Here is an 11,557-nt window from a genome sequence, read left to right on the forward strand (position 1 = left end):
CTCTCACCTCTCTTTTTCTTTCTTTTTTCTCTCTTATGACTTATCCATCTTCACTTTATGTCTCTCTCCTCCCACTTTTTCTTTCATTCTCGAAAATTTATGGATTAATTCCTTGGCGAGGCTCTCAAGATTTTTTCAATAGGATTTATAATGCATGTTTGATCAATAATTTTTTGTATATATATACATACATTAAATTGAGTCGATTTTTCTATTGGTACTGGTTAAAAATCTTGTGAACACTTTTCAAACTTCAACTATTTGTCAAGCTATACAACTATGTGTTAACGTGTGCAAATGTGCGTGTAAATCTTGCATAAACATGACTTCTGCAAATTCATCCAAACTTATATACAAAATTTATGCTAAATGACTAATCAATCTTTAATGAAAAAAAATTTGGCCAAAGTAATTTTGCAGTATATATAAAGTATAGGGCCACACTTAGATAATCCGCTTCGGGCCTCACAAAAGTCAGGGCCGGCCCTGGGTTTGATAAGTCAAACTCAACAGATATATGCACCATTGCACTCAGTCTCTTTGCTCTCTTAAAATTTAGATGCAAGAATCAATCTACTTTTATTCCAGATGGAGGATTTCAAAGTTTTGGCGAAATGGGTAAAAGTTAACCTTAGGTTCCGCCAAGTTTTAATGATAGATTATGGGTTCTCCGGATTGATCCCACCCCTAACCACCTAAGAAAAAGTAATGAACCAACAAACTCCTAACATCGACAAAACCATAATTCCATTCAAAGGCAATTAAAACATTTCATGGAAATAAAACAATAAAAATGAAAACCACAAAGAAAGGTTTACAACTTTTATAAAGGGTTCCCTAGATGAATGGACCTAGGAGCCAGATACCAAAACCCTGACCCTTGCACTGTGAAATACAAGTAAACCAAAACACTTTGAATTCTGATTGAACAAATAACAATTTCAACATAAACACTATAAAGCCGAAAATGCTAAAAAAGGAAGATTATAATATCATACTACCAGAATACTGTCACCCAGCTCAGCCGAACTTGAAACCGCCTGATGGAACGTTAGGTTGGTTACTTCCGAAATTGAACCCTTGTTGAGCAATTCCATCACCATCTTGAATATTTTGTTCTTCCTCCTCATCTTCAACCCAATATTTTTCCAAGATCTTCACAGCCTTCTCGTAGATCTCATTGTTGTCGTGGCTCTGCAAATTCTCTATTTTATCCAATCCTTCACATTCATCGATGAGCTGAGCGTAGAGATTTACCCCACCATTTTTCCCTGCTTCTTTATCAGCCTCGCCCACCTTAAGAATGTTCTCAAGTCCCTCGAGGCAAACCGTCACAATTCTAGGGTCAGGGCAGGCTAGAAGGTCACAAAGAGGTTTAATGCAGCCTTGACTCGCCAAAAACCTGGACAAAGAACGCTCAAGTTTATTAGTACAAAGCAAAGTAGCAATGCTGAGTGAAAAATTAGACTGTTTGCCATACTTGATTCTCCTCTATCTCTCTCTCTCCCCCCTGAAAAAAGGGGGTCAACTCCCATTTGATGTTGTTACTCCTTTTCAGTGGATATTCAGTGAGCTGTGTCCACATCTTGTATATATACTCACACATAATCGTGTGAGGACCACAAAATACTACTCTAATTTAGCAATTAGCACCTTTCGCGTATAATGTATTAATGGTTGACCAGAGAAGACCTAATGATTTTTTTAACAGCTAAAGGACCTAATATATGAAACAAAAGAATATCTGTTTGTGTGTGAACAGTTGTTTCCCTTACCATAGAGGCCTTCTCTTTTGCTACTATATTCGCATTTGAAGGTAGAAGGCAGTCACTAAATACAACATAAGATCTATTGGACTAAGGAGAAGATTTTAAGATGGAGAGAAAAGAAAAGAAAAAATTTACTGGATTTGCTCGTGGGATCCACCAGAGGTAGCATTTGAGATGGCCCATGCCGCCTCCTTTTTTATGTCAAATTCTGCATGTTGGAGTAGATGAACTAGAGGAAGAACAATGTTTGCTTCAATAACTGCCTGTTTCAAGCAAATAGTGAAAATAGTTGTAATAAGTAATATGATTTCTACTATCACATAACAATTCTACCAAAGCCCGAAGCTATCGTATAAATCAGCTACTTAAATACATAAATACACACATTAAACACTAAATTTTGACGTATTAATTACCTTACTAGGCGAGGAGGTATTTGGGCTAACCATTGAAATTTTTGCAAAAAATTTCAATTGGTAAATCACCTTTTGTGACATTGTGATTTTACATGGAAGATTTGAATGATTTTTGGTGAAGCTATCTTGATTCGACGGATGACTCTTAAACACAATGCTCTATTAAGATCTTGTTATTCTTTCCCGTTCACATTGACCGGAGGAAGTTATAGAGAATTGAAGATTAAAAACTCATGCGATTTTGTGGGGTATTTGAAAGGCAAGGAATCGAGCAACAGTCAAACGAGAAACATAAAATTTTGAAAATACAAAGCTTAACAGTCTCACTACTATCTACTTTTGAGCTAAAAGAAAGGAATCTCAATTTGTCCTTTAAAGATTTCACACTTAATTGGGAGGCAATTTTTCCATGTTGTAGTTTTATTTACTTGTTTGCATATAGTAACTTTTTGTGACAATTTTTTTCATCATTCAAAGATATACATTGACATATTGATGCGTATAAATTAATAATCGGGAAACACGAAACATTAATGTCCCTTTTACCTGTATTTGTTCTTTATTCCCAGCTGTAATATTTGAGATCGTCCAGCATGCTTCCTTTTTTATGCTTTTCTTGTGATTTTGTGTGAGAAGTTGATAAAGACATGGGAGCACTTGATTGTCAATTACAAACTGAAACAATGAGAAAACGACAAGGAATCAAAAGTGACATTTGATTTCGAACATGTGTAAAAAGTATACACTAAGATTAGATAAACATATATATATATATGTTTCACACAAAAATACCTGAGTTTGGGTATCATCGCCTGTGACAATATTTCCGACTGTCCGGAGAGCGGGAATGAGAACTGTAGCTGATGGATGACTATAGGAAACAAATCTTAGTGATTAATAATATCTAAACTAATCGATAACTACCTAAATAGACGGAGAAGAAGACGAAAGGAAGAAGAATTTATTTTTTTACATGTGACTTAAACAAAAATATGGAACAGAATATACACAAAACATAACATCTTACAGTAGAAGTTCAACAAGACGCGGACAAACACCGGACTCAATTACGGCTTGGATTTTATCGTTTGTGCCATCAGAGAGATAAGAGAGAGCCCAACAAGCATCTGTTAAGACTTCTTCATCCGTCGAGTGGATAAGGTGTTGAAGCGCAGGCAAAGCAGGTTTCACCTAACGTAAATCAAAGACAATTCAGAGACATCTTAAACATCGATTACCAAACTAAAGACATTCAAAAGAATGCACACCTGATCAAATGGAGCTGGTGGCTTCCCGCGACAAAAGTTCGACAAAGTCCATGTTGCATTCCTTAGCATGGACAATTTTGAGTGTTCATTTAACTGACTGAGCAGTGGGATGAGTGCACCTTCACTAAGAACAAGATCCCTACAATTCGGTGAATCACCAGCCACATTACCCAATGCCCACACAGCCTGTCATAGAAAGAGGAGGCGATAAAGAAAAAAATCAATAATTAATTTTGCAAATGAAGAAAGAAAAATCAATAGCGCTGGAAGGGTACATAAAGAGTTACTAGAGTCTACAACATTACTTGTTCTCGAACATCATCACTTGAGGAGCTAAGAAGCTTAACAAACTTTGGGACAGCACCATGCTCAATAACGACCCGAGTGTGTTCTGATGTCCCAGAAGCAATATTGGTCAAGGCCCACGCAGCCTCAAACTGAATTCAAAACGCAAGTTTTAACCTCACAAATTTTCAAATAATATGCTTTCTTTTTGATGAATAACAAAAATCTATGAGTACATACTTGTAATTGAGGTTGATCATGCTTTTCAAGAAATTCGACAAACCTAGGCACGACACCAGCTTTGATTACTTCCTCAATTGGAGGGCTGCGCTCTGAAAACACAAGCGAACAAAATTTCAATTGAAGTATGCTAGTTTGTAGAGGTCCTACTCAAAACACTAGCGCGACTTCCCTTGACCATGTGGGTGGGACTATGCTTACACACCCAACATGTGGCCTTCTTTTTGTTGGATGTGCAGAACCATTGGGCCTACATATAGGCTCGGCACTTATACTATATTGAGTCAGTGGACTTAAAACCAATTGGCAAAGCCATAGGTACTATAGTGTTAGCGAGGGGACTTTGTTTTGTTCATGTAAGATTATCCTTACGTGGAATCCACAAACGAAAATTGGGTGTTGAAAATAAGCATAAGTAAACATACCGATAGACAAAAGCTTTCTAAATTGAGTTGTCGATTCCAATTGCAAAATGGGGTTCTCAGACCAAACTCCTTGTACCATAACAGGAAGACTTTCCAACTATAAAGAACAACAAATAAACCAATAGTAAGTTGGTCATTTCACTAAAATCCTAATTGATCGTCTAGACATTTCTCATCTTGTCAAATTATGAATAAAAATAGATAAGAGTAACCAAATTTATCTGCAAATCTATAATATTACACCACCAAAATTAGTTTTTTCGACTAAAAGTAGAAAAATTTAAACCATTACGTTGATAATCAATAATTGATGTCAAACCCAAACTATTTTGTTGCTCTGTTTCCCTAATTCTTAATAGAAAACAAATCGATTCGACCCAAAGATCAGGATCTTATAAATGCACTATAAAATTGAGGAAATCAGGAAAAGGAATCAACAAGATAATAATATTTGATAGATTTGGAATAAGAGATATAAGATAAGGATCACCTTTTTGTCGATCCCAGAAGAAGGATCAGAGGATTGTTGAAGATGAACAAGACCTTCTCTCCTTTTCTTAAGAAGACTATCTTCTCTTTTGTTTTTCCTGATCTCAACAAGATTATCTTCTCTCCTACGTCTGGCTTCATCTGCATCTACTCCTGTTTTGTATGATTTTTTCCGAACCTCTGTTCTTGATGTTGGTCGAAGAGACATTCTTGCCTTGCCTTTGAGTTATTAGTTAGAGAGAGAGAAAGTGAATTAAGAGAGAGAGAGAGAGAGAAGGGGAAAGGGAAAAGAGGAAGATAGAGAGAAAGTGTTGTTGGTATGAGTTGGAAGGGAGAAACAAACTATTGATTAGATGAATTGTACAACAAGTAGGATTATACTTAAAATAAAATAACCCATGACCCACCTCTGCCTTGAATTGGTGATGCCCCATCTCTTCTTGCCCTGTTGGCGTTTATAGACTCAAAATACAATTATATCCTTAAGTTACTTGAGGTGGAAATTTTATTTTTATTTTCTCAAATAACACGATTAAATGTCATTACTAAGAAAACAGGTTATGTTATGCCCAAAAGTGAGCTAAGCCCGCACGATGTCTAAAGTTAGATCTCTATTGCCCAATAAGTTTGTGTTCATGAATCGTGACAGATTTTTTGTAAAATATTTTAATTTGTCTGAACATACCGGAGAATCATGGGAAGTTTGAGATTTTTGAGACGAAGAAAATTGAGCTGGATCATAAATGTGCACGGAACTCGCCCACTCCTATCTATCTCAAAACTATGTTTGTGGAAATAAACATTGTTTTTGGTTTTCATATTTTTCTTGTTCAAAGTGTTACTGTGGTTGTCGGGCGATGTTCTTTTTGTTTGTAAAATAACTATCAAGCTTTAAAAAAATAAGATGATAAGTAAGAATGCAATCATGGAAATGTCAAGTGGATGCGATTCTGGATGTAGCCAAATTTTGCCACTTCTTATTCACCTTTATCCAGACTGTAGTTGTTCCCATTATTTGCAGTGAATATGGGTTCTCTATGGTGGAAGTAAGAGTGTAGTGATGGCTTATTAAACCAGATAGATTCCCACTAACAGATTAAGATTGTGGATGTGAAAACCAGTAAGTTGTTGCAAGTACACCATACCTAGTATATAATTGGTGGTGAGTTGGAAAAGGGAGGAAAAATAACAAACAGACAGTGGAAATGATATATCATTAGCACATTGTATACACCTCCCCTCTTTTAACATTTTGATATTCCAATTTCCACAGGTAGTTCTTGACCCTTTAAATGATTTTAGGGTTTGTTTGATTTGCATATGTAGGTGCCTAGAATTGTTTTTGGAGAGATCAAATAAGATTGCGTAGACTTCTAACAAAAAAACTGTATAGACTGTATCTATTTAGGGAAATGCTAAAATCACAAAAAAAAAAAAAAAAAAAAAAGTTGACAAAAGTAATTACCCAGCTGATGTTGCGGTTGTGGTTTGAAAGTTTGACTAAATCTAGGCCGTTGAGAGGTGAATATCACAACCGCCACATCAGCCGGGTAACTTCTGTTGTCAAAATCTTTTGTGATTCTAGCACTTCTCATCTATTTATGTGGAAACCGTTGGCAATGGCGTGGCCGAGATTTTGGAGGGCCGGTGCAAAATTTTATCCGGAGTTCTTATGATGATGTGAGAACTAAAAAATTACGTGTGATATAATAGATGAATATCTAAATAAGTTATCTGAAAAATTTCTTATAAATTCTCATGAAAATATATGTTTATGCAAAAGACAAAGTACTAATGTCTCCAGTAATTACATAACTAACTCCATTAAAAATATTTAAACTATACTCGATGTCGTCGATGTAATTATATAAGTCTAAAAATACAAATTATAACAAATATTCACAAAAAATAATTACGATAAAGAAAATTTGGTGCAGTAAGTAGAAAACAAATGATGTTTTGCATGAGAAAAATTATCACAAAAAGATAGAATAATATATTTTTTTTTAGCAAGATACGGAAGGAAACCTATTACATATTGGAGGGAAATGGAAAGAGAAAGCAGACTAGAGGTAGGGGTGTCAACGGGTCGGTTCCGGTTCGGGTATTTAACTATCCAGAACCGGAACCTATAAATCGTAACGGTTTCGGTTCTTGACGGTTCCGGTACCGGTACCTCAATCAAAGGATCCAGAACCGGAACCTTTAAAATTCTCGGGTACCCATCGGGTATCGGGTACCCATTGGGTATTCACAAAAGTATATCAAATATTTCTTAAAGTAGAAGAATTTGCATGAATCTAGTGAAAAGAAATATCATAAACGACATAGATCCTTAAATAAGCAAATATCTCGGGTACAATAGTTGATGAGTATAAAAAATTAGAGATTAGGGGAATCAAGAAAGAAGAAATGAACCTTTATGTTATATTAACTCGCTCACTTTTGTGTTTTATAAATTAGTTTTCAACCAAGGAAAAGAGGATTTAAGAAATTTCATAACTTGGTGAGAAAAACCCTGACGTACAAGAATACTATATAATCTAGGGTATTTTTTCGTATTATCTCGGGTACCCATTACCCGTCGGGTACCCGGCGGATATACCCGATAAGGACCCGCCTCCTAGTCGGGTCCTTTCGGGTATACCCATTTAAGACCCGATTTCCTTAATGGATCTAAAACCTATACCCAGTACCTACCCATTAAGACTCGGGGTCGGTTCGGTTCTCGGGTAAACGGGTACCCATTGCCACCCCTAACTAGAGGTAACAATTGGAAACTAAAGTGGCCTTGGGTATGGGGGCGTCTTTAGAAACTGGAACCCAAACCTTACAATGGCATGGGGTGCCTATAGAGACTAGAGGTAGAAATTAGAAATTAGAGGCTATAGTGGCCTTTAGTATATCTATTTATAAGAGTCATGAAATCATTATAGTGGGTTTTTTATCTTGTACGTGGCATGTAGAGGCTTGAATAGGGGTGGGAATCGGTCCGGGTCAGGCCGGCCGGGTTCATTTCATTCATAGGGTCGGGTCGGTCGAGCTTTGAAGCTCTCTGTCCATTCGGGTTTAATCGGCCGGGTTATTTAAGAAATCCTAGTGTCCAAAACTCGTCTAAGTCCGTCAAATTTTCGGGTTTCTCGGGTATCGGGCGGTCGAGTATCGGGTTTTCACCAAAATTTCAAAATATTTTGGTCGAAACGACCAAAATATTTCTATTTCAATGGTACCGAAATTTCTATCGAAACTAAAATTTAATTAAGTTTCTCTTAACAATGTTGTGTCAAGGGCACTCTCCATTTGGACAACAATATATGTATATATATATATATATATATATATATCTATATTATACACTTCAAATACTTTAAAAATACATCTATATATATGTTATGCATGCATACATAAATACATACAAGCAAGCATACATATAATGTGCATAGGTATTATAGAATAAATGGATGACATTATTAAGCGGGTTATGTTAGGTAAAGATTATCGGGCGGGCTCGGGCGGGATGCCGGGTAGCACTTCAAAACCCGTACCCGACCTGTTGATTTCATCGGGTCGGTCGGGCTAAACCCGCCTTCGGATTTCGAGGACCCGCGGACTCTAACGGTCTCAGATACTCGTTTCGGGTTTACGGACTTTTTTCACAGCCCTAGACTTGAACCAGTATGGAGGCGCCTATAGAGGTTAGAATTTAGTGAGACCTTCGCTGTGTAGGACAAGTTTCTAACTAACTGAAGTGCATACCACGTTGAAATGTAGATACACATATAATGTAAAAGTTGGCTCTTTAACACTATTCAAAACGGGGCCCCTAAGTAGAGGGGGGGCCGGTGCGACCGCACCGGCTGCACCCCCTCGCCCACACCCATGAATTGTGGAAGGGGCAGGGGTGAGTTAATAAGTGAATGAGAAATCTTACCTTTCGAGCTAGCTCTTGGGGGAGAGATGCCCAAAACCACCACACTAGTATTAGAACCCCCTCTTTCAACAAAAAAAAAAAATAGTATTAGAACCCTTGTATGACAAGGGGAGAGTTTTGTAATGAAAAGTGATACACTACACAAGTATCTTTGTAAGAAGACAGTTAATAAACTGTGAGGTGGTACAAAAAGATGTAACTGGAGCCTGGAGGTGTAATTGGAAGGCAATGTAGCATCACTCGTGTATCTCTACTTCTTTTGTGTTCAAAGAAAAGAAGGTTTGTTTTTTTTGTTTGATTGCAATTTTGTGTTCTTAGGAATATCCATCAAATAACACAAAATTGTGAAAGAAAATATTGTTTCTACCTTACAAAAAAAAAATTGTTTATAAATACGGAATAACAATATACTTTCTTGCAATCAAACACATCTCTAAATTCCTTAACAAAAAAAAAAAACACATCTCTAAATAAAAATACACAATATTCTATCCAATTTTAATCTATTAAATGTTTTTTGTGAATCTCTGCAATAAAGGAAAGAAACAAGCAGAACTGTAGAATACAAACCTAATTGGGGGGAGTTGTCCGATAGGAAATTTTATATACACTCATGAATTCTACTTGCCACACTCACATAACATTTGACTTGGTCAATTACTTGGACCAAGCCAATTTTCACTCACATTTATTACTAATCCAACCATTGTCTATCTCTGTTTCGGCGAACAAAAACCTTCCGAAGTGGAGGAGAGACTAATCCAACCACTATCTTTCTCTGTTTCGACAAACTAAGACCTTCAGGAGAGATAGAGAGAGAATACTGTTGGTGGTTGTGGTGACTGGTGGTGGTTGTGGTGATTGAAAGTGGTGGTGGTCGAAGGTAAAGTTACATATGGAAATTAGAGATTAAAAAGCGAACACTTTCTAAGCGCCCTTTCATGCGCACGAGAAGCTTCCTAAGCGCCTCATGGATTTGCCTATAAGGGTCACAGATTGGCTACGGCCGCCCACTTCATAATGCACTTCCAACTAGCGGCCTGTCACGGAGTAAAGTTTCGGCCTATGCTTTAACACCGTGCGGCACTTGTCTTAGCACAAGTCTAAGCCTTCTTCACTAAAATGCCTAAGTAACCTTGACTTATTAGGCAAGATCTAGCACTATAACTCCAAGAAAAGGAAGTTATCAAAGTATGCACAAGTTTGAGAGAAGATGATCTTTGTTGATGAAACTTAAAGATTACAAGAAAGCTTTTGGGCACGTCTCCCAAGTCACTCAATCTCTCTCTAACACTTCTTGAATCCTTGCTTGGATGTCTTACAAATGAGGGGTGATCTCCTATTTATACTAGTTCCTATATACAATGGATGGCTAGGATTTACCCACATGTAACACATCTAAGGGTGATGGAAATCTCTAGATTACTTGGGCTCCAAGTATCTCTAGGAAATATCTCCTTGCCAATCTCTAGAAAACTCCTTGGGCTGGGCCAAAGAGTGCACAAAATGAGTTATCCAACTATGCACAAAGCAGCCTAGTGTATAGGTGCTGTTTGGGCTGCTGTTGAGCTCTCTGTCCGGCCCTCTTAGCTGCTGTCCGGGCCTTCTTTAGCTGCTGTTTGGGTGCTCAAAATGGGTCAAAATGAGTGGGCTGTGACATTCTCCCCCACTTAAGCCGCGGACGTCCTCGTCGCGATATCCACGTGGTACTTGCTGATAAGATCCTTGTGCTGCCACAGAGTGTCTTCATGCTCCCAGCTTGCTTCACTATCTGGTAGCCCCTTCCATCGTACCAAGTACTCCTTGTAGATGCGCCCGGCTCTGGAAATCCGCCTATGTGACTCAATGCTTTCTATCTCTTTGTCAAATGAGGTAGTCATAGTGACAGGTGCTCTACTGCTTTGGCCTCTGGTTGCATCTTCTGGATCTGCATGATACGGCTTTAGGCAGCTCACATGAAAGACGGGATGGATTTTGAGATGTGCTGGAAGCTCCAACCTATAAGATGCCTTCCCGACTTTCTTAAGTATAGGGAATGGTCCCTCATACCTCCTGATCAGCCCCTTGTGTACCTTCCTAAGGGACTTGAACTGATTTTGATTGAACTTGAGCATTACCAAGTCTCCATCCTGAAACTCCAAAGGACGCCTCTTTTGATCGGCCCATTTCTTCATCTTCTTGGCTGCCTTCTCTAAGTATGACCTGGCAACGTCGAGTTCCTCTTGCCATCCTTTGGCAACTTGATAAGCTGCCGGGCTAGCTCCCCTATACCCACCTACAACAGTAGGGGGAGTAAGTGGCTGTTGGCCTATAGCCAACTCGAAAGGACTATGCCCAGTAGATTCACTCCTCTGCAAGTTATAGCTAAACTGGGCGATGTCTAAGAGCTCCACCCAATTCCTTTGGTTAGCGGTCACAAAATGCCTCAAGTATAATTCCAACAATGCATTGACCCGTTCCGTCTGGCCATCGGTTTGAGGATGGAAGCTCGTAGAAAAGCTCAACTCCGACCCAAGTAGCCTGAAGATCTCGGTCCAAAACTTCCCGGTGAACCTTGGGTCTCGGTCGCTTACTATGTTGGCTGGGACACCCCAATACTTCACGACATGCTTGACAAACAACCGTGCTGCCTGCTCTGCTGTGCAATCAACGGGGGCAGCTATGAAAGTTGCATATTTTGTGAATCTGTCCACTACCACTAGAATGGAACCCAAACCATCAACTTTTGGTAAGG

The 11,557-nt window shown here is 38.3% G+C and overlaps 1 protein-coding gene across 1 annotated transcript; it reads right to left on the minus strand.

Annotated features, from left to right (window-relative positions):
- Nucleotides 1-730: 730 nt before the first annotated feature.
- LOC147569090 (importin subunit alpha-4-like) lies at nt 731-6,339 on the minus strand. Its single transcript, XM_086655540.1, has 10 exons — nt 4,894-6,339; nt 4,404-4,500; nt 3,979-4,070; nt 3,759-3,890; nt 3,454-3,639; nt 3,213-3,376; nt 2,978-3,056; nt 2,732-2,860; nt 1,905-2,032; nt 731-1,402 (listed from the first exon to the last, which is right to left on the minus strand). The coding sequence occupies exons 1-10, from the start codon at nt 5,098-5,100 to the stop codon at nt 1,021-1,023; spliced, it is 1,596 nt and encodes a 531-aa protein (XP_086511666.1). The 5' UTR covers nt 5,101-6,339; the 3' UTR covers nt 731-1,020.
- Between the last annotated feature and the right edge of the window lie 5,218 nt (nt 6,340-11,557).

Source organism: Eschscholzia californica, unplaced genomic scaffold (assembly GCF_041429995.1).
Source record: "Eschscholzia californica isolate CP2 unplaced genomic scaffold, dmEscCali1.0.p SCAF_1, whole genome shotgun sequence".
Lineage (NCBI taxonomy): Eukaryota > Viridiplantae > Streptophyta > Magnoliopsida > Ranunculales > Papaveraceae > Eschscholzia > Eschscholzia californica.

What these genes read in the sequence shown, in the direction of transcription:
- LOC147569090 (XM_086655540.1), bottom strand. Translation starts at nt 5,100, where the DNA reads ATGTCTCTTCGACCAACATCAAGAACAGAGGTTCGGAAAAAATCATAC. An exon ending in GTGATGATGTTCGAGAACAA is followed by an intron (nt 3,640 to 3,758) that starts GTAATGTTGTAG and finishes TTTCTATGACAG; the next exon opens with GCTGTGTGGGCATTGGGTAA. An exon ending in CACCAGCTCCATTTGATCAG is followed by an intron (nt 3,377 to 3,453) that starts GTGTGCATTCTT and finishes GATTTACGTTAG; the next exon opens with GTGAAACCTGCTTTGCCTGC.